At 37.3% G+C, this 24,284-nt stretch overlaps 1 protein-coding gene across 1 annotated transcript in view; it reads right to left on the bottom strand.

Moving 5' to 3' along the window:
* Positions 1 to 514: 514 nt before the first annotated feature.
* Positions 515 to 24,284, bottom strand: part of LOC115433150 (neuronal acetylcholine receptor subunit alpha-9-like) — a 40,473-nt gene continuing 16,703 nt past the window's right edge. The window contains exons 2-6 of the mRNA XM_030154418.1: positions 8,921 to 9,066; positions 8,695 to 8,849; positions 8,373 to 8,619; positions 6,304 to 6,589; positions 515 to 1,348 (exon numbers count right to left, since the gene is read on the bottom strand). Coding sequence (XP_030010278.1) covers positions 627 to 1,348; positions 6,304 to 6,589; positions 8,373 to 8,619; positions 8,695 to 8,849; positions 8,921 to 9,066 — 1,556 coding nt within the window. The 3' untranslated portion in view covers positions 515 to 626. The remainder of the gene's footprint in view (positions 1,349 to 6,303; positions 6,590 to 8,372; positions 8,620 to 8,694; positions 8,850 to 8,920; positions 9,067 to 24,284) is intronic.

Below are 24,284 nucleotides of genomic sequence, written 5' to 3'. Positions count from 1 at the left end.
CTGGAAATCATTCATTTTTACTGAAAATGTCTTATTAAAATACATTTAATATATGAATGCATTTAAAAAAAAAAAAAAAAAGTAACAAACATTTTGTTTCACGGATTTCAACTAAAACAGGCTTAATTTTGGCTTGTCAAAATGCACACTACTAGCACATTATTTAGCACAAGAATGGGGACATTTTGTTTCACAATAAAAGATTTTTCTTCCACCAGACCCAGAAGTACTTTGACCTGACAGTGTTCCATAAATTCACATGGGACCATGGTAAATCAGTGTTTGATGAGTTAGTGTTCTGTTGTTTTGAAGAATTAGAGACTGATTTAAGGGATGTTATTAGTGCACAGATGGGTGTCTAGTTGTGTTTTATAACAAAGCAAACATGGAGGCAAACATGGATTATTGCATCTGAACATGCTATATGTCAGCTAAATGTTTCTCACAGTCAGACTCTAGCATTAATTCTTTGTCATTTGTTGTCTAAATATCGTAACATGACCGTAGGGATATCATCATTATATTTTCAAAACATGAATGGTAGTAAAACCTTGACTTTGCTCCACCTCTTTAGCGCCTATGGGTGAACTGACTTAACCATCTGGATGTTTGAGGCCTGATCTGCATCAGACAGCTTTTCCCAAGATAAGGATGCTCATGAAGAACACCATGATGAAGAAAAGCCACATGAAGAAGCGATCCATGACTTTGGCAACCTTCCTCCACTCCCCGATGCGCAGCTGTGTGGCTCGCTGGTCCTGGTATGAGTTGGCAATGTACTCAACGTTTCTGCGTAGTCCCTGGTGTTGGCAAACACACTGGGTTCTCACCAAGATCTCCCTCTGGTTCCTCCCAGCTCCACCTCCTCCTTCACCTCCAATGCCTTTCTTTTCCTCCACATATTCTCCTCCTCCTCCACAGGTGCTGTTAGACTCAACTTCTTCACATCCACCAGCAGCTCCTTCCTCCTGCGAGTGATCGATGGTCACAAACAGATCTTCTTTCCAGTCCGTCTCTTTTTTTGAACCGTCCACTCCATCGTCACCCACCTTCCCACCCCACGCTTGTCCGTTCACATCCCAGTTTGTCTCTTTGGATTTGCTGCCGTTGGCTGATGGAGATTCAGACTCCTGCTGCGACAGAGGCTGCTTCCTGGACGAAGACCCACCAAGACAGTTATCACCCACCTCATAGACAAAGCAGATTCGGGCGAGGTGGTTGAGGATGAGTCGCTGAACCCATCCTGGCACCGGACGGGCCTCTGGACCACAATGATGAATGTTCATGATGAAGATGGTCAGAGCAGTGGATGCAGTAACCATCGTCATAGTAGCAATGTAGTACTTTCCTGATGAAAGAAGAAAGAGAAAACCCTTTAAATTTCAAGAGTTAAGTGCTGGATTTTTTATGTCCAGTGAAGGGAGACTCACTAATGAGTTGGTGAGAGTACAGTAATTGATATGTCAAAGTGATGGTCACATTTACAAAGCAGACCATGTACCATGAGATCACAGTTTAAGAAAGCACAGAGCGGAGAGAGCAGTTCTACTAACAATGTGCAACACATCCAGGTCAGTTCAATAAGGCCCAAAACATTCTTAGAGCAGAGTTTTGTAGCCATTTAAGCATTATCATTAACATTATTACCTCCGCCAAGGAGGTTATGTTTTTGCCGGCATTGGTTTGTCTGTTTGTCTGTGTGCAAGATAACTCAAAAAGTTACGGACGGATTTGGATGGAAACTTCAGGAAATGTTGATAGTGGCACGAGGAACAAATGATTAAATTTTGGTGGTGATTGGGGGTGGGGGGGCCACGGGGGCCCACTGATTTGCCTTGGCAGAGGTCTGCCCTCTCCGAGTGCTTTTCTACACTGAACAAAAATATAAATGCACGACTTTTGTTTTTGCTCCCATTTTTCATGAGCTGAACTCAAAGATCTAAAACATTTTCTGTGTACACACAAGGTTTATTTCTCTCAAATATTGTTCACAAATCTGTCTAAATTTGTGTTAGTGAACACTTCTTCTTTGCTGAGATAATCCATCCACCTCACAGGTGTGGCATATCAAGATGCTGATTAAACAGTATGATTTTTGCACAGGTGTGCCTTAGGCTGGCCACAATAAAAAGCCACTCTAAAATGTGCAGTGTTATCACACAGTACAATACCACAGATGTCACAAGTTTTGAGGGAATATGCAATTGGCATGCTGACTTCAGGAATCTCCACCAGAGCTTTTGCCTGTGAATTGAATGTTCATTTCTCTGCCATAAGCCATCTCCAAAGGTGTTTCAGAGAATTCATGAAGAAGACTGTGCGAGGAAAATGGTGGTCACACCAAATACTGACTGATTTTCTGACCCCCCTGGACCACCCAATACAGTAAAAGTGCACATTTTAGAGTGGCCTTTTATTGTGGCCAGCCTAAGTCACACCTGTGCAATAATCATGCTGTCTAATCAGCATCTGGATCTGCTACACCTGTGAGGTGGATGGATTATCTCAGCAAAGGACAAAGGAGAAGTGCTCACTAACACAGATTTAGACAAATTTATGAACAGTATTTGAGAGAAATAGGCCTTTTGTGTACATAGAAAAAGTTTTAGATCTTTGCGTTCAGCTCATGAAAAATGGGAGCAAAAACAAAAGTCGTGCATTTATATTTTTGTTCAGTGTAGTTTGCTTCTGCGCTCTTCACATGATTGACACTGAAATTATTAAGTAATGAATTCAAATAATAAAATTTGTGGTTTGCTAAAAAAAAAAAAAAATTGCCTTCATTTAATTTAAAGATAACACGCTGTTACAATAAAAATGTTCTGATACCTCCTTAATCTGTCATTTCCAATAAATTAACAGGAGAAATTCTCTGTCTAACTACATTATTGCTGCCTTGTTTATCCCCTCTATTTAGAAGTGTGACAGCTGTGAAGCACAAAATGAATTAGGAAATAGTTTTCTGGCATTAAATAATGTCTCAATTGTCAACTGATGGACTGCACTTTAGAAAATCACTTTGTAAGATTCAAATATGTTCCATCATAAATTTTGTGTTCTCAAAGGAAAAGTCCTATAAATGCAGATGAAGTTCATCCATCTGCTTATATATAGGACAAGGGCAAATAGCCATGATTTTTTTTGTTTTTGTTTCAATTAGTGTATAATTACATTAAAATTTGATTCATTGTGTCTTCATTATCTCAGGATAAACCATTTATGTTTTCATCTACATCACCTTTAATGGTTTGTCTATTTAGTTCTGTTCTTCATTGGGTAATGTCCAGCCATTAGTTGCATTACTACCACAGGGATGTATTCAGTTGGATGGAATCTGCAACTTCACCACTAGATGTTGCTAAATACTCCTATAACAGGCAGATCCTCCCCTCAGGTTCTGTTGATTACAAAAATTGGAAGCACCTGCGTTACCACCACAGCTGTGGACGGTTGTCCTGACTGGGCATGGATATAAGGAGGCTGACACTCACTGTGTGATCTCTGAGGAGTAAAAATCTGCAATTTCATCTCCCTGTATTGTCCTTGGAAGAAAAGACCAGTGTTGCAGTTTGGTTTTATTTTGTCTTTTTCCCTTGTTCATTTGATTCCCTTTTATGATTTGGTTTTGTGGATTCAGTGACTTTTTTTGTCTTTCCTTTTGATAGATGTAGTGGGTGGTGAGGGTTTCTATCCAAACAATCTTTTAGAAATCCTTTTGGGTCCTTAACTGTATAGCGGTCTTGTTGATTACCTCCGCCAGGAGTTATTGTGACCACTTTGCTTTGTGTGTTTGTTTGTTTGCGTGTTTGTTTGTTTGTTTGTTAGCAACTTTACAGGAAAACTATTCCAACCATCTTTACCAAATTGTCCCCACAGATAGGCCTAGGCCCTGGGACGAACCCATTCAATTTTGGGCCAAGTAGGCCAAAGTTTAAGGTCACAAAATCTCCAATTTTCCTATCTCTCATAATTGAGCAATTTTTGAAAATTCATAAAAAAATTCAAAACAACTCTGATTAGCCTCCAATTTGATCCACCTGTAGCTTAGAACAATATCTTGTATCTGGCACAAAATTGTCCACATCCACTGTGGAATGTGGACTCTGTGGACATTTCAATTTAACATTGAAAATCCCATTTACGACACATTTTTCATTATAACTCAACAAATATTGATTGGAATTTAAGATAATTTGACATACACGACTGGTACCAAGCTTCAACTTTTTCTGCTGTAAGGAACAACCTTGAAACTGTTTAATTTAAAAAGAAATAGTCGATCCACACATGCACACCGTTCGGGGTGCTTGGCAGAGGTTTGCGTTCTCTGAGCACTTGTTTCCCTTGGTTCTGCCCCAAACCTTCATTTTGTCCATGGGAAACATAAGACTACACACTGAACATTTAAAAACAGTATAAGGTTTGCTTATGTCAAAGGTGTCACACATGTGGCCCGGGGGCCAAATCTGGCGCGGCCAAGGGTCCAATCTGGCCCGCGGGATGAATTTGTGAAATGCAAAAATTACACTGAAGATATTAACAATCAGTGGTGTCAAAATCATTTTAATTCAGGTTCAACGTACAGACACATACAGTCCAATTAGAGTTCAAGTGGGTCAGACCAGTAAAATATTATCATAATAACCTATAAATAATGACAACCCCAAATTCTCTCTTTGTGTTTTGTGGTGTTAAAAAGTAAAATTACATGAAAATGTTTACATTACCAAACTATACTTTTACAAAAGGCGTGAAAACCTAACAAATATGAACAAAGAAAAATGTCTTATGAAAAGTAAATGCAATTTTACCAATATTCTGCCTGTTACTATATGCCTTGTGCGATTGTAATGCACATGTGTAAATGATAAACTGATAAGCCGAAGCAGAATATTGGTAAAATTGCACTTGTTTTTCTAAAGACAATTCAAGTTGTTCATGTTATTCAGATCTTTAAGGAAACTTTGTAGATGTAAACCTGACCATAATGTAATTTCACCTTTTTCACTGTTATTTTACTGGTCTGGCCCACTTGAGATAAAATTGGACTGAATGTGGAACTGAACTAAAATGAGTTTGACACCCCTGGCTTATGTGTAAGGTCAAACGCTGTTATCCAGTCAGTTCATTTCAAGGCCAACATATACAAAGAACCCACCAGAAATGTAGATTGACCAACTAATCTATTAAAGTGTTGTGTTTGGATGGCAGGAGGAAACTGGAATACAAGGAGAGAACCCACACAGACCTGATGGAATGTTGGAATCAAACCCATAAACTTATTGCAGTGAGGCAACAGTGCTAACCACTGCACTAATGTGTTGCTGTTAACAAATGTTAAAAGTCTCCACTGAGTCTACAGACCTTGTAAGTCTGGTCCATAAAGCAGTGATCTGTATAAAGACACATGCAGATTTCATAGCTTAACCTGCAGTGAAACATGGACCGACTAAAGATGCAAAGCTGTTGACATATTTCATTCTTAACCCTTTCATGCATGAACTATGAGAACCTTAATCAAGATTTTTTTCCTGAGTGTTTCTATTCCTGTTTAGACATGAAAAAAGCAATATGATTGAATTTTTCTTTTTATGAACCTATTTTTCATGGGGTTACAAAAATGTCCCGTCAGCTGGACACCATGCATTTACTGACGTACTGTGTGAAAACTATGAAATACATTTTTTTAATGCTGTTGATCTGTTCTCACATTTTAACATTCTATAACCTCCTGAGAGCCAGCAATGCATTTTCATCCTCTGTAGGGGACAAGAGTTTTACAGCTTTCTAAAAAAATAAAAATAAAAAAAATAAAAATGCTGTCTACTGCAAAGGACTTTCCATAATTTAAAAAAAACCATCTGAAAAAACTGTTGCATCATGCTGTTTCCAATCAAGACAATTATTAAATGTAAAAAAAAGCCAAAACTTTTCCTTTCCTGGGTCTCTGGTTATTACTCAGATATGCCCAAAAAAAAAAAAAAAAAAAAGTTTGAAAAAAAACCCTGTTAATTACAGTCTAATAACCATTAGCAATTGATCTACACTCAAATATGTTACTGCAGATCAGGATGATCAAGAACAGTAATGGTATGAATTGCATTGTATGGGATGATGCATAAGCGTCCACTGTGTTGGTTGATATGCAAGTAAAACAACCAAATCCATGAATATACAAGAGAACAACTTTGAATAATTGTCCACTGTAGTGACCACTATGCATGAAAGTGTTAAAACAATCTAACAGTGCTCAAACAAAACTTGGCATAAAGCATGTGTTTGCCTTGGACTCTGCCGTCTTACCTATCAGTGGGACACTTTCAGAGGGGGGCATACTCTCCGCCACCAGCAGCTGGAACACAGTGAGGGCCAGCAGCACCGTAACACCCAAGGAAACCTTCTCACCGGAGTCGGCCGGCAGGTAGAAACCCAGCGGAGCCAAGAAGGAGATCATCATGCAGGGGATGAGGAGGTTGAAGATGTAGAAGGAAGCCCGCCTCTTCAGGTGGAGGGTGAAGGTGATGTCTGGGTACGGGTCTGAACAGCAGCCGTACAGGATGACGTTCTTCTTGGCTGGCATTCCCAGAACCTGATTTGGCAAGAGGTTTGAAGGATTCAGTCTAACCCAGTCAGCAAAAGATGCCAATTTAATGTCTTTGCCAACCATACATCAAAAGTTTTGTAAAGTACAACCTTTGAAAGAACTTGAATTTCACAATGACTTAAGCGGGGTACACACTTCAAGATAATCGGGCTGTTTTTTTCCGATTTTCCCCCTTACCGATCAAGGATGTCAAACAGCAGATTATTTTATGTCTTATAAGATTATCCTTTCAGATGATCCTGTGGTCTGAGGTGTGTTAAGAGTGAATTTGTCCCAATCAGTTCTGAAACGAGTTGGGGCCGAGAATCGCAAATATTAAACTTGTTCAATATTTAAGACGAAAAATCTTCATGTATGCGGGGAAAGCCGACGACTCCACATTTCCTAACCCACACCCACCTGTACCCACGTACATTAGACCCACAACCTGACCTGATCCGTTATTAAACACATTGTCTACACATAACTCACTTTTAAAGGCTTCATTTTTGCCTAAAACACACGCCATCATTAAATCTACCCTCCTCTCCTCGTGTCTGTTGTCAGTGTGTCTTTCATGCTTCGTCAAGACAAGAACTCCCTCAACCTTCTCCTGTTCAACATATCTGCTTTGAAACATTTTGTAAGTTTTTTTAAGCTTATTGGCTGATAGGCTGTAAGCTACTGTCGTCATATGTCGTCTGTCGTCCGTTACAAAAATTTCAATCGTCTTTTTCTCTGAAACTACAATTCCGATTGACTTCATACTTGGTATACAGCTTCTTCATGATGATGTCAACACAAAGTATTGAAATTATTTGGATCCGGATCTGATTCTGGATTTGGTGCGACCTTGAAAAATTTCCCCATTATAAGAGATAGGAAGTGGATCGATGCAATAACTCAGTAAATATAAGTGATATCCAGTGTAAATTTCTACAGTCCAGCCCTGATGGGGAGATGACCAAAACATAATGGCCACATGCTGATCAGGATCTTCTTCTGGATCCGGGAACTTACGGAAAGTTTAACATGGGTTCTTATGGGGAAACAATTGCAATCGTCTTTTTCTCCGAAACTCCAGTTCTGATTGACTTCAATCTTGGTATACAGCTTCTGTATGATGATGTCAACACAAGGTATTGGAATTATTTCGATCCGGATCTGATTCTGGATTTGGTGCGACTTTGAAAAATTTTTCCATTATAACAGATAGGAAGTGGACTGATCCAATAAATCAGTATCAATGATATCAAGTTGAAATTTGAATTTTTTACAGATCTGATTGGAATATGACCAAAACATGGGCTATTTCTGTAATAGAATAAATACACAGAACTAAGGGATAATAAATGGCATCTGGATACATTTCCCAAAGCTTTTAATTTGGCCGGTAAGCTACAGGGCCATTGATCCTATTTTTGATTCCACATTTTGTGAAGATCTTTTGTTATATTTTTGATACCTCGAATGAGAAGACTTTTTTTGTTAGATTTTTTTGATACCATGTTTGTGAAGACTTTTTTGTTGTACTTTTTATACCTCGTTTGAGAAGATCTTTTTGTTATTTTTTGATTCCACACCTGTGAAGAACCTTTTGTTAGAATTTTTTGATTCCTCGATGGAGAAGATTTTTGTGTTAACTTTGATTATGAAGATACTTATGTCTCACTCTTGAATAATAAATACTCCAACTAAGTTGCTCTGTCAGTCTCGTGCATTTGGGTCCAAGCCTTGAGATTTCGTAACAGGATCATCGTTTGCTGGGAAACACTGATGCTAAGCTCACCTCCCACTCCACATTGGGGACGAAGTCTGCGAGGTCGGCGCTGTCCAAAGCATTGATCAGGTCCATCTGGTTGCCGTTATGAGTCCATGAGCCGAAGGTGAGGTGACACTGCTGCACATCAAAAGGGAAGAAGGCCACATCCACAGAGCACGAGCTCTTGGTGATGGCCGGCTGGTCCCACATGACCTGGCCATCATTTCGGATGACGACGTTTGTCTCCATGGAGCTGGAGAATTCATCATCTGCACTGTGTAAAGAGGAAATTACACAGCTTCATCTTCCATGTTCTCCAGTGTCCTGCAGCTGTTCAGATCACACCTACCTGTTATACAGGACGATGTCAGGTCTCCACACGTAGCTGCTCGGTATTCGGATGGTGTCGAGGCCGTCATAGTCCTCCTTCTTCCAGCTGAGGTAGAAGTCCATCCACACCTGACGGACCCACAAGTAGGTTGTCAAGATCTGGTTCCTCTCATCCTGAGAAAAGACACGCATCAGCACAAACAACTCACACTAAACATCTGGGTCTGCAGAGGAGCTGAGTTTACCATGTCGATGATCTGGGACAGGGTGATCTGCAGCGTGACGTTGATGATGTGGTCGGTGTCCTCCACCGGTCGTAAAGCGTTGGTGTAGTTGGTGAACAAGTCATTGAGCAGCTTCTGAGCATATCGGCCATGAGCAGCCAAACATCCTGAGAGGACAGAGGTTATAGAGCTCACTGTGTTCAGCAAATCAGCAGGACCAACGTGAAAAGTCTTACATTCCAAGCACAGTCTAATGATTTAACAAATAATAAATACAATTGGCAATAGAAGTAAAAAACAAAATAAAGAAAGAAATTCAACAGAATAGCATGAACTCCAAAATGAACAAGACTGAACTAGATAATCAACAAAATAATACATGAAATGAACAAAATAAATAAAAATGACCAGAATAACTACTAGTAGCAATAATTTAATCAACATAGCAATCAATGGAATGAACAAATTAATTAAACTCGGAAAGAAAAACACCAAAAAATGGTCAAAATAAGCAATAAAATGTACAAAATAAACAAGAAATACTTAAAATAATCAACAAAAATTGTCAAAGTTATGACATAAATGAAAATGAATGGAAGGAAATTGAAAACTAAGATGTATTTCTCAGCTGGATTTTAAGACTTTTGATTAAATACACAACAGCGTAATCACGTCTGACCCTTTAGTGTGTTTTTCATCAGAGGTTGCAATGTTGATCACAGTGATTGTATTTCAAATGCAAAGTACTAATGAGATTTCTGTTTTATTCACTTTTTTTATTTTATTGACAATTATTCAAAGTAACAAATTGTAAACTGATTAGGTATTACTAGAGGCTAACAATCAAGTTGCCCCAAAAAATATTAAATTGTGTCTGAAAATCACAAATAAGCCATAGGTGTACATACTTTTTGTGTTATGTTTCCAAACTCTGATGTAATTATTCACTCTTTCTTGTACAGTATTTTATGAGTTTAGGAGTGTGTACAAAGTTACTTCCCCTGTCCAGTGTTTTGTTTTTTTTTTCTCTCTTAATCCTGAAGTGTCTCGTATCACCAGTGGTCTGTAAATCCATGCCGGAGCTTAGTGTGTCGCCAAAGACCACACACACATGCAAACCACATTTCCCACTTCAATTAACCCAGGAAGCACACGTTAATCACCAAACGCCAGGCTGTGTCTGCACAGTGATAACTCCACAAATCCTGTCGCAACTTGAAACAATGAAGAAGATGCCGATGATGATGATGGATGTGACAAATGCTACTTCAACTCTGTGTTTGTGGAATTTTGTTTCCGTGTCATGGTTAAAAAAACACAGAAATAATCAAGGGTAAGGAGGAAAGGTATCTTCAGTAGCAAGTTATTTCATATTTTTTATAAGAAGGTTTTTTTTTAATATGAACTGTTCCATTGCAAAGTACAATCAGCTGCAAAGTTTGGAAGCTGTTTGATAAAAATCTTTTGCTGACATGTCTTTTGAGAGTCTTGTAAAGAAGTTTAGGATCAACAGGGGGCCAAGGGGGGGGGGGGGGGGGGGGGGCTGTTCACCACTGCCCTCCCCAGATGACTAAAACTGTGCTTGGAAAAACAAAAAAAAGAAACCACTATGTCCACAAGCATCTCACTGCATTGAAACAAACAATAAGTCATTTTAAAGTGGTTTGCTCCTCTACTTGACCACAGTTTTGAGGTCATTTTTGGATTTTTTTCTTGGAGTGGAATATTTTCATTTTGCTGTTAAAACTTGTTCTGTTTGTTGAACAGTGGTCCTGTTCCTGTTAAACAGGAAGAACACTTGTGTTTTGTATTGATACAGGACGTGTTATAATAATTTTTGCTTTAGATGAATCTCTCCACATAAACATGGGTATTCCCATGCAATGTCCTCTCATAACACCCAGCCGGCATTTCTTACCACTCCATGTAAAATTTTCTAAATTTGCCACGGTTTGATCTGAAAATAGCAAGATATTTTATCTTAGTATCTGTTTGCTACATTTGCAACAAAGGCATTGATTAAATCTTTTTTTTATAGGTTGCTGGTCCTAAGAACGTCTCTTACATTATGTATATATTATATTATTATCCTTTATATTATATGACTAAATGTAATTTTTGTTATTTTAGGTTTATTTATTTTTCTATTTGATTGTTGTTAATACTTTTACTTTTTAAAAAATATATATTTCTAACTTTTATAGTCTTATCATTACATATATATGCTTTCTTGTGGTTTCAACATTTTTAACATTTTTGTTTACTATTTTTTTTATTTATTTACTTTTACTTTTTTTTACGATACAATGAAAAGTATCTTGTGTCACTATGGGTGACATATAAGATGAGATAAGATTTACTTTATTGTCCCTGTAGGGAAATTTTTCCTGGATTCCGTTCAGCTGCAGTTTACAGGTGGACAGAATAAAGAAGAGCCAACAGAATAAAATGGAGAAGTACCAGATAAATAGATTTGCACCTAATATATACATATATACTTATTCATGAATAAGTTATTGCATTGATGTGTATTGCACATACAGGTATGATTTTATTGCACCATGTAGCTTAGTGCTCTGACAGATGTTACGGATTGTTTAGCAGAGTGATGGATGTTGGGATGACTGGCACCAGACCAGCAATCTGTGACCTCCACTGCACAGTCAGGTTGCCATACCAGGCCACAATGCCGTATCTGATGATACTTTCCAATGCAGCCCGGTATGTTTGTGATGTTGCAATGTTTATTTACATAATGGACATTTTCTGTCGCATCATTGGCTCAAATGTTGTTGATAAATCTTATCAAAACTGGAACATAATAAAGTTTCAGTTTTATAAGACGTTGTGTACTTTCTGTTGTAAAGGTTGACAGGGAGGACAAGGTGAACATGATAGGATGTTTTTGAGCCATGGAAGATCCTGTTGTCACACAATAACTTTCCAAGTTTAGAAGCGACATCCTCCGATCTTTACAGACAAACTGATCAATGAGAACACAAACACAAGTGTTGACAAGTTCTGGATTTGTCAAAAGTAAGAGGACAAAGGCTGAAAAAACTGTGCCTGAGCAGTAGAAACCTGAGTCACATTATTAAGTTGCATGTTTCATCAGATCTAATCTCATCTCATCGCTCTGACAAAAGCTGCATCTTCACTCAGAAACAACCATATAAGTAAAGAGTGAAACGCCTCGAGCAGCAAACTCTGTTCACAACAAAGACAACACCCTGAAACAAAGGTCAGACGCCAAAGAAACATCTGACAAAAACGTGGTGTGACGATGCTGCAGTGCATTATGGGTGCACATCTATTCTACTGACCAGCTCCCTTTATTTCAGCAGAAAAGGGGAAAATAAATGATAAATGAGATGTAATAATTCCATCCATTTAACCTTGTGGTTTTATGTTTTCGGATTACGACTGGGTCGTAACAAAAGGCATTAGACTCACACGGGACGTCAGGAAAACATAAAGCTTCTGTAAAAACAGAAATGAAATGGCACCTTCCATTACCTTATGTTGTTGTGGATTCACATCAGGAGCATGAGCAAAGTTAGGCTGTAATTTCCCTTTTGATCCTTACTTTCTTTTGCTTCTGTTAAACATGTAAACTGCTCACAAAAAGATCTGCAAAAGTCTTAAAGTGGTTCTATGTAGTATTAATATTCCAAACTTTCAAACAGCAGGAGGAAGTCTCGTTCCAAAACACTATGAACCAACAAATCAACACCACAGACTGTATCAGTCAGTGAATAAAGTATATAACTCTGGTTTCACACATCTGTATTATACTAATAATACATTTTATTTATAAGTGCCGTTTACAACACCCAAGGACACTGTACAGCAAAGGATAAAAAAGACAATACATAGATAACAAAAGAAATAAATCCATTTTTTTCTTTAAGAAATGATGATACATATAAGATACAAGGGGGAAAAGTGAAGAGGTGCAGCACAAAGTAAGATGAAGATTAATAGTTATGGTGGGTAGGCTGTTCTGAAGAGGTGAGTCTAGAGCAGTGGTTCTCAACCTTTTTTGACTCGTGACCCCATTTTAACATCACAAATTTCTGGTGACCCCAGACATTCAAAATGAAGACTTTTTTTGCTAAAATTAATTTGTTTTTGATCATGTAATAGTTTGTTATACTATGTTGCAAATGAATGTTAATTTTAGATAACATTTAGGCTATATAATGTATATAATGCACCATTTTGGTGTCTACTTCTCAGTTTCTCTTGCAGATGTCTTAGCAGGTTCAGGCAGGCGAAGAAATCTTTCCATTCTCTGTTTGGTCTGGTTTTCTGACTGTGACTGTGTCTGGGCAGGTTGAAGCATAGTAACACACATGGTCACATGATCAGAGCAATCAAGATAAGGCCTCTCAGATATTATATCCTGCATTTTATTTGAACTTGATTTTTATTAGGAAAAGTGTGTGGTGATAATTTTATTTTATTTTTAATATTTGAGAGTATAAATATTATATATAATCCCTTTAAGTTTAACTTGTTGATAGCTATTTTGCTTGGCAGATGCATTTGTTGCTTAAATTGCAGCAAATGTAATCCACATGTCACATTTTATTTTCCAAACAACAGCTCCAGAAGTAGTCAAGGGAAAAGTGTTTCTGAGTTGATGTGGACTCTGCAGCAGCATCGACTCTGCAGCAGACTCACTGCAGATCAGACCTCCAGCCCAAACCCCCCAGTGCACCCAAAGCTATCATTTTATACAATAACTGCAGCACACTCTGCAGCCTCACAAATGACTGTAACATCTAAACAGTGTGCAGGTTTGGAGATAACCGTCTGAACTGAGAGATCGTTAAGAAACTGCAAATGGAGGAATAATGGCTGTCTTCATTTACAGCCTCATACATTATGACCAGACACGGCAGCAACAACAAACAAGAAATATTCCATGTGAAACAGCTTCGTACAAACTGCATTTAACTGTTAATGATGAATTATGCGGATTTACTTGACTAATCAGTCAGTTATTTGTTCTGTAAATTGTCAAAAAGAGAAAAATTATGCATGTGTGTGTGTGTGTATCTATCTATCTATCTATCTATCTATCTATCTATCTATCTATCTATCTATCTATCTATCTATCTATCTATCTATCTATCTATCTATCTATCTATCTATCTATCTGTCTATACATACATACATACATACATACATACATACATACTATTTTTCCTTATTTATTTATTTTTCTTTTTAGTTAATTTTTTTTTTTTTTAACTATTTCTTTGTCCTTTATTTGGGTTTTGAGTAATATGCCTTGGGTGGTTGATGGTGGGTGAGAAGGGGGTTGATATTCAGGTGTGACAATCAATGTTTATATGCTGTGCATCAACTGTCTAAAATGTTCAAAATGTTCTATAAATTAAGTTGGGAAAAAAAGGAGTTGAAAAATGACAGTCAGGATGACAGCTTCAAATGTTTTGTTTGTTCCAAAACCTTCAGAGCTACTTCACCGACTTGGTATTTGCTCAACAAATAGAATGAAGTTCAATGAGAATGAAGGCTGATTTAATGTTGTGAAAGCCAGTGTATGGAAAACAAAGCTTAAGCATCAAACTAAATCCTGAAAATGAAAGTTATCTACAAATCGAGTTAACAAAATTATCAGCCACAAACAAAAAAAAATTAAAATAATGAAGAAAACTAACAAAACACTCAACAAAAAAGAACTCCTATCCAAATGAATGCAAATGAACCAACAAAATAAACAAATGAAATGAGCTTGTATGTAAAAACTATTCAGACATGCACAAAAATGCATGAAATAATGTATGAACTGAACAATACAATTAACAAAATACACAAAATCTCTAACAGAATTATCAAAAAGAGCAGAACTGATGACAAAATAATCAATGAAATGAAGAAAATTACTAGATAGATAGATAGATAGATAGATAGATAGATAGATAGATAGATAGATAGATAGATAGATAGATAGATAGATAGATCAACAGCTATAAATGTGTTTGACTTTTTTATCTGTTGCCCTGGTAGAATAAAAACTGCTAAGTCAAAGTGTTAAATAGAGCTAAACCTCCTATAAAACAAAATGCCTTTGCTCTTACAGTGGCCACAGTTGAGTTTATTTAATGTTGTCCTATCTGTTCTGCTCCTCTGTAAACAACTCAGACATTAGCACAAACTGAACTAGGATAATAGTGTTTATCAGTTACAAACAACATGAGGAGCCATATGAGCTGTGTTCCAGGTAAATGCCACATCCCTAATATGATCAAAACAGGGATAAGCCTCATAACCAACTGTCAGTCAATACACAGCAAACCACAGCTGTCAAACATGTGGCCCGCGGACCAAAACAGGCCCGCTGAAGGGGTCCAATCAGGCCTGTGGGATGAATAAGTGCAATGCAAAAATGATCAATGGAGTCGAAATAGTTTTAATACAGGTTCCACATACAGACCAATTCAATGTAAAGTGGGTCAGACTAGTAAAATAATATCATAATAACCTATAAATAATGAAAACCACACGTTTTCTCCTTTTTTAGTGTTAAAAAAGTAAAAGTACATGGAAATGTTCATATATTTGTTGATAGATTTAGTGATTAAATCGATTTCTGACAAGTAATTGATTAATAATTCCTGCGTTGGTTTCAGTTCTGTATAAACAAAATGACAAAGAAAGTGTCTGACAGTAAGATTAGTAAATAAGAAGAACTGAATCAGATTGTTGAAACCACAGGTGTCAAACGTGCGGCCCAGGGGCCAAATCCGGCCCACCAAAGGGTCCAGTCCGGCCCGTAGGATGAATTTGTAAAATGCAAAATTACACTGAACATATTAACAATCAATGGTGTAAAAATTATTTTAATTTTAGGTTCTACATACAGATCTCAATTGGGTCAGGTCAGTAAAATAGTTTCACAATAACTTATAAATAATGACAACTGCAGATTTTATCTTTGTTTTAGTGAAAGAAGTAAAATTACATGAAAATGTTTACATTAACAAACTATCCTTTTACAAAATATGTCAATAACGTGAACAACTATGAACAACCTGAAATGTCTTAAGAGAAATAAATGCAATTTTACCAATAGTATACCTGGTACTGTATGTTTGGTGTATTTGTAATAGTAATGTAAGTGGTAACGCACATGTGTAAACTGATAAACTGAGGCAGAATATTATTAAAATTGCATTTGTTTTTCTTAAGACATTTCAAGTTGTTCATGTTATTCAGATTTTTAATGAAACATTGTAGATGTAAATATTATCATAATGTAATTTTGCTTTTTTCACTGTTATTATTTTACTGGTCCGGCCCACTTCAGATCATATTAGGATGAATGTGGCCCCTGAACTAAAATGAGTTTGACACCTGTGGTTTAAACCATCAACCACATTCTCATCTTTCTGGTCTTTCATGTCGCTGTTGGTGTTTCTGGATGTGAAATGCAGACGTTCTACCTTCTTGGATGGACTGAGACCATGACCCACCTTCCTCTAGACCAGGGGTGGGCAACTCTGGTCCTCGAGGGCCGGTATCCTACATGTTTTAGATATTTCCCTCCTCCATCACACCTGGAGGCCATTACATCCTTATCAGGCTTTTGCAGAGTGTGATGATGAGCTGATCATTAATCAAACCAGGTGTGCTGGAAGAGTTAAGTATGTCAAACATGCAGGATACTGGCCCTCGAGGACTGGAGTTGCCCAGTTCTAGTCTAGACTACATTCAGAGGTTTTCCAAAGGGTTCAGATGTTTCTTCCTGGGCAGAAAATGTGACTTTGGTGAGATAATCTTCTTACATTGATCAGTTTTTATAACCTGAAGGGCTGAAAGGGTTGGTGTTTTATAAAACTTTGGAAAAAAAGAGAAAAATATTGTGTAACAGATGTATTATTTCCTTTTAATTTGAGGATATTAAACGTATAAACTATTTTAGAAGTAGAGTCTGTGATCTTTCAGAGACAACAAGGATAGCGAAAGGAATCCATAACTGCAGAGGAGACAGAAAAGATACAGAGGTTTAAGATATTTTGCACTAAAAAGGAAGTGTACAAACCTCTGGAAAGTCTGCGACCTTCAGATAGAACATAATTAGCATCATAACATGACACAGAAGGAGGCAGTGAGCGTTCACATGGACTAAAAAGGCAAAGTGGAAGTGAATCTAGGAATGTGTCCGAGAGATACGAACAAAAGGACGTCTCATTAAAACACAGATCAAATGTGTTTATCTCGTTAAAACACAGACAGAGACGGTCCGATGTGCTTATGATCCTTATCAGGATCTAATGTGACGTATTTATGTCTGAACATGAGCAGGAACTTCAGATCCTGCTTCTCAAACACCTTCTGCACAGGACAGAAACCTCAACAAGAGCAGAACAGATTTCCATTAAATCTGACTCTGTTTAGACAGAGATGTGACAAATGGAAGTCAAAGAAACCCACAGAGTGTCTCAGTGAGGTGTGGAGAGCAGCTTCAGGGCTCTTAAACTGGACTCTATGAACAGATCATCATTGTTATCCTGTGTAAACCGTCCCTCGTTTATGATGATGAACACCACGTTTCAGTTTCAGAGCTATTCAGCCAGCTCCAGACTCTGTTTATAGTTCACTACACCAACAGCTGTCACCCAGGTACTGTTTATACCAGGGGTGTCAAACATGTGGCCCACGGCCCAAAACTGGCCCGCCAAAAAGCTCAATCCGGGACCGCAGGATGAATTTGCAAAGTGCAGAAATTACACTGAAGATGTTAACAGTCAAGGGTGTTGAACTGGTTTTAGTTCAGGTTCCACATACAGACCAATGTGAGCTCAAGTAAAATAAAAGCATAATAACTAGGGATGCACCGATACCACTTTTTTCCAGACCGAGTACAAGTACGAGTACTTAATAATCTCATTCCAGTTCTTAGTTCCTTTTGTAAATGTGCTTTATTGTCGTTGTCATTAGTCTGACTGGAACAAAGTGCTGCTACTGACATTTAATGTGTTGGAATGAGCGTTTCTCAATTAATCCACCAGGGGGCGCCGCTCTTAATTAACCATACTGGACAAATACCATGAAGAAGAGTAAAGTTTTTTGAGAAGAAGAAGAAGAAGGTCAGTAATAAACATGGAGACGACAGAGGTAACACTAATGTGATACTAATATTGCAGTGTTTTCGCTGGTAAGGTTTAAAAGCTTAGCTTCAGCAGGAAGAGAAAAGAGAAATGAGTGATAAGTTTTGTTTTCACTTCCGCTGGCGGCGGTCCGCATCACTCCGTACTCCCACTGGTATTCTCATTCTGGGTATGCATCCACCAGCACCTGGAAAATGGATGGAATGTACGCAGAGGACGGACAGAACGCTGCGTCCGTATCCGTCTGTGTCTGTAACGTTACTTGCAGTCAGCGTTACTTTTATCACCGTCATTTATTTGGTTAAATCTCCACACTCTTCACACTCCACACACATTATTCCACCGCCACGTACCTGCTGCACTGAACTGTGAATGTCAAATGGCCATAAGTGGTATCGGTGTATTTGTATCGGATATCTTTTATGAGTACGAGTACGAGTACACACACTGAGTATCGGAGCCAATGCCGATACTCGTATCAGTATTGGTGCATCCGTAATAATAACTTTAAAATAATTACTCCAAATTTTCTTCTTGGTTTAACCCTTTCATGCATGAATTATAAGAGCCTTAATCAAGATTTTTATTCGTGAGTGTTTTTATTCCTTGAGGCATGAAAAAAAAACAATGCGATTGAAATAGTTTTTATGAACCCATTTTTCACGGAGTTGCAAAAATGTCCACTCAGCTGCACACCACGCATTAAATTTTTGAAGCAAAGAAATATATATTTAATGATAAACTGTGTGAAAACTATGAAATAAAAACATTTTTAATGCAGCTAATCTGATGTTTTCTCACATTTTAACAAACACTAATACTAGTCATTACTCACTTCATGGAGATAATATGCAAAAAAAAACAAAAAACACAAAAACCTGTTAATTACAGTTTAATAACAATAACAAGCAGTTGATTTCCTCTCAAACATGTTACTGCAGATCAGGTTTGTCCAGAACAGTAAAGTTACAGTAACAGTATGAATTGCAGTGTATGGGATGGTGCATGCAGTGCAAAAATCTATATCTTACCAAGCGTATTTTTCTCATTTCTGGTCAAAATATCTCATCACACTTAAAATAAGATAATCACCTATAGAGTAACATTTTTTTGCTTAATTCAAGCAAAAAAAATCTCCCAATGGAACAAGTGAAAATTATCTTGGTAAGATTTCTTGAAATAAGATTTTGCAGATCTATTGTCTGAAAATAAGTTCTTACATCTCACTGAAAAGTTCCTCTTTAGGTGATTATGTCTTATTTTAAGTGTGATGAGATATTTGGATTAGAAATGAGAAAAATACACTTGGTCAGAGTTAGATTTTTGCAGTGTGAGCATCCACTGTGTTGGCTGATATAGAACTAATACAACAAAGCCATGAATATAGAAGAGCACAGCTGTCCACTGTAGTGACCAGTATGCCTGAAAGGGTTAATGTGAGAAAAAATAAATGGCTTCTGCCACCGTACTGTGGAACAAAATATCGGTTTGTCTATTGCCACAGAGCCAATCAAATTATCCGAATTCTGCACTCTGAACGTTGTCCCAGGGGCTGATTTATATTGATCAAAAACCTGGGCAAATTCCTCACATGAGGCAAAACAGTCACCACACTTCATGTTGTTTGTCTGCATGCTGAAACTGAAAGTGTGAACAGGTACAAACCAGTTTCCGATAACTGGTCCCCTGGCCTTTTCCTGTAACCGGATAGGTACATGCAGGGGCGTAGAATTGTGTAGGGATGCTAGGGACACGTCCCTACCAATATCCAGCCACTACTGTTTAGTCCCTATCTATATAACCGCTGTCCGTAGTGTTTAGTCAAAGATTATGGCACACAAAGGGTTAACAGTCGGTACCTGCTAGAAGTCCCACCTCTAATGTAAATGTCGCTCTCTGATTGGCTGAATGGTTTCGCTACCGCACATGTGATTGGCCGTCCCCGCTGTCACTCCATCTACTTGTAAAAGGAACCTGCTAGTTGGACCGCTAACGTAAGTTTTCAATATGTTTGTATTTGTTCTGCCTGGGTCGCGTCAGCTAGACAGATCTGAATATCAGTGGTGTCATTTACATGTACATTTGTACGTGTGTGTTGGCGTGTGCGCGCCCATGCATGTGTGCTCGGTAATTTGGATATAAAGGATGTCAAAGAAAAGAAAACTAGACAGGTGACAAACAGTAAAGAGGCAGGAGGAGGTAGAGGAGGAGAAGAAGAAGAAGGAGGTAGAGGAGGAGAGGCTGTAAATTCACGGGTGAGGTTCAATAATAATGGATATGTTAGTCATGAGAATAACTTTGCAGAATGCGTTAAATTCTTGTATTGTCTTTAGATATTTAGATATGCATTATAAACATGTTAATTACTGAATTTTTTTTCTGACTATGATTGTTTGCTTGTTTGATCAGCTCGACATGACGTGAAATTATGAAAATGCAAAAAAAAATATCAACTTTCCGGAGTGCTGCTTGGAGCACTTTTGTGTCCCCACCAATGTCGAAATCAGACCTACTCCTTTGGGTACATGGCACGCAGGATGACAGGTTGCCAGTCTACACATGATATAACGAGGGCGCTGACTGGCTCTGTGGTAATAGACAAATGAGAAAGTTAGTCCCACAGTATTGTGGATATAGCCACTTTGAAAAAATGTGTCATTATACCTACGAATGACACAAATTTTTCTCTGTTTTTGTGCAAAAAAACCCATTCAATTATGAAAATATTTGCATTAACAGACTATCCTTTAACAATAAAATGTCAATAACCTGAACAAATATGAACAACCTGAAATGTGTAAAGAAAATTAAGGGCAATTTTAACAATATTCTGCCTGTTGTTAAATGTTTTTTGTAAAATGTCTGACAACCAAAGCCAGTAATGGGCAAAGAAATTTTTTCAATATTTCCATGTTTAGCATCCCCATGTGCTGGTCAGTTTAGCATTAAACTTGTCTTCTGTGTTTTCATCCTGTGATATTCTGTATTATCTCAGGCTCAAAACACACCACCTTTTTATAAACTAAATTTGAGAAGTTTAACCCTGTAAAGCCTGAACCATTAAATCATTGACAGAAAATTCCAGTTCTTTGAAACTGGAACCTTTATTGGTCCATCTGAACAACTCCCCCCCCCCCCCCCCCCCAAAAAAAAAAAAAAATTTTTTCATATATCAATTTCTATGTATGAGTTTCAATTTTGTATCATATTTGATACATCGAGTCACAATTCGCAAATATTATTTTTGAACAATCAAAAACATAATATAACACAAACCTGTCTAACAAATTGGTAATTCCTTTTCAAAACTGTCAAAGTTCTGCCTCCGTCCTCATTAATGACAGTCCTGTAGTGTCACTGGAAAGGCCTCTGGTGAACGAATTCCTCCCCCCTGGTGGATTATCTGTGTATTGCATGTATCTAATTGTATACATCAGGTTTTTCAAGAAAAAAAATATCTCACTGATCATGCAGAGCACAAGTGTCAAACATGCTCATGTTCATTTGTATTGTACTGATGTGCCTCTTGGTCAGGTCTCCCTCGAAAAAGAGATTTAATCTCAAGGGACTTCCTGGTTAAATAAAGGTTCAATAAAAAATAAATAAATGAAAATGCAGCCCAGGGGCCAAAACCGGCCTGCCAAAGGGTCCAATCTGGCCCATGGGATGAATTTGCAAAGTGCAGAAGATATTAACAGTCAAGGGCGTCAAACTCAAAAATAATAGCATAATAACCTAGAAATAATGACTCCAAATTTTCTTCTTTGTTTTAATGTGAAAAAAATATTATGACATCATGCCTATAAATAATGGCAACACCAATTTTTTCTCTTTGATTTACTGCAAAGAACATTAAATTCTGATATCCTTTCATAATAACATGTCGATAACCTGAACAAATATGAATTGGAACTGTCTAAAGAAAAATAAGTGCAATTTTAACAATATTCTGCCTGTTTTGTGTCTTGGTAGATCTGATCTGTAATGCACATGTAGAAATCATAAGTTGAGGCAGAATATTGATAAAATTTTTCTTATTATATTTCTTATTATTTTTCTTCAGAAATTTCAGTTTTTTCAAGTTATTCACATCTTTTTTGTTTGGATAGTTTGTAAAATGTACGTGTTATCATAATTTAATGTTATTTTTTGCTTATAAAAAATTTGGAGTTGTCAATATTTATAGGCTATTATGTTATTATTTTACTGGTCTGGCCCACTGGAGATCATATTGGTGTGAATGTGGCCCCTGAAAGAAAATGAGTTTGACACCCCTGATGTAGAGGGCTTCAAAAGTCATGTATCAAATATAATACGTTTGGCGTTATAGGGTTAACTGTTATCATTTGGGGTTCCTGGCTTGTTTTTGAGGGGTGATAGTGGGTCCTGAAGCCAGACCAGTTGAGAACCACTGATCTAGAAAAAGTCTTTGTTATTCTTGCAGTTTGTTCAGAGGTCAGGGGAACAAATGACTTAAGAGGTGGAGGTGCAGAACCATGAACAATTAAAAAAAACTTTACAGTGTAACTCTACAGTCATGGTTTTTATTGCCGCAAAGTCAGAAAAAGGCTGATGAAGCTGAAGAGGAGGTGGATGTCTAGGTCTAGATTTATGAGACCGGAGTAAGGAGAGCAGCTCATCAAACATCACCTCTGCAGAACCACCTTAAAAGGCTCATCATCTGAAGTGTACATAATATTCAACATATTTATTCTACTTTTCACACAAGAACTTGAGTCTTGACATCTCATCGTACCAACCAAATCTGCTCAACAGGGTGATTGTGATGTTAACTGTGCAGCCTTAGAGTTTGAAGACGTTTAGTTTCAGATCCGACTACTGTAGCTGACTGGAACAGCAGATAAAAATGCCAAATATTGTGTTTTTTCAAATAAATCCGGTGGTTCAGAAAAGAGCAATACAACAGCTTCACAAATGTACGAGGCTCATCAGACTCTGAAGGACGGGTGGATCACACACCTCAGATTAAATAATGTTGACTTAAATACTATTTTAAGACAGAAAGTGACCTGATGAGAAGCACTTTTTTTTTTTTTTTTTTTTTAATAAATTTGCTAATATTTTTGCATTCTCACCAGCATTTAAAGGTGGGGTGTGAGATGTTTTCCTGGAGCATTTTTTTTTTTTTTACTATATTGCTTAAAATCCCCTTCACACCTCGATTACAACCAATTAATTAAATGCTCTAACACAAAAATAAAAAAAATGTAGTCACCTGTGGAACGTACAGGACTGAAAAAACACCATCCAATCATTTTGAGCGTCCAATCGAAATGATTGAACAGTGATATGTCTATCAAACTCAACTGCCATTTGTCCACATTTTACTGCTTAGTATCACTTTAAGACACATTTCTACCAGAGGTGCATTGTTCCAATAACACATTCAAAGCCCACTTAAAGTCAATATAAAACCTTTTATGGAAAATTCAATATGTTTTAAATTTTATTGGTCCTGCATTTTCTAATTTGAAACTCCATATGTACTTTAAATAGCTGTATGGAAGCAGATCTTTTCATCTGGCCTTCTGGAAAATGAAGTAGGTAGTGAAAAGAAACCAGAGAAAATGAAGATAAAGACACTGAACATAGAGACTATGAAGAAGAATTTTTTTTTTTTTACATTTTCATTATTTTTGTTCAATTCGTCATAATTTTGCTTCACATTTATCGACTTTTGTATAACATATTTGTTAAAAATACTTTCAATTTATTTCTTATCATATGAAAATGCATATTATAAAATGCATATCATGTTTTAAAGGTTATTTCACCATTAAATTAATAAGGGTGCTTCTATGAAACTGGGTTAATTTTGGTATCTGGCACTTTACCAGCTTTTTAGACCCAATAACAAATGAGAAATTTAGACATATATCCCCCCAGGATGTACCTAATGATGACCTCAGATAAATGCAAAAAAATTATACTGTTGCTCTGAGCCATCCCAAAATTAATGAATTTTTAGTAAAATATTGGGGCCAAAAATAGGACCAAAACTGGGACAGGAAAAGTTACCTAGGTGTCACTGCATTTGATCTTAAAACATGGCTGTAAATGGTCTTATATATTGCTATAAATAAAGACACTGTGTTAAATTTGACAATCCTGGTGGTTTTTCTAATCCAGATGTACAGGTTTTTCATGAATCTCAGTCTCATTCCAGGTTTCGTGTGTAACCCATCGTGTCCACTTCCATTATGTGTGGAACCTGCCCATTT

This window comes from Sphaeramia orbicularis, chromosome 14 (genome assembly GCF_902148855.1).
Source record: "Sphaeramia orbicularis chromosome 14, fSphaOr1.1, whole genome shotgun sequence".
NCBI classification, from domain to species: Eukaryota; Metazoa; Chordata; class Actinopteri; order Kurtiformes; family Apogonidae; genus Sphaeramia; species Sphaeramia orbicularis.
Note: the sequence above shows the minus strand (reverse complement) of the source record. Positions and strands in the feature narration are given on the sequence as shown.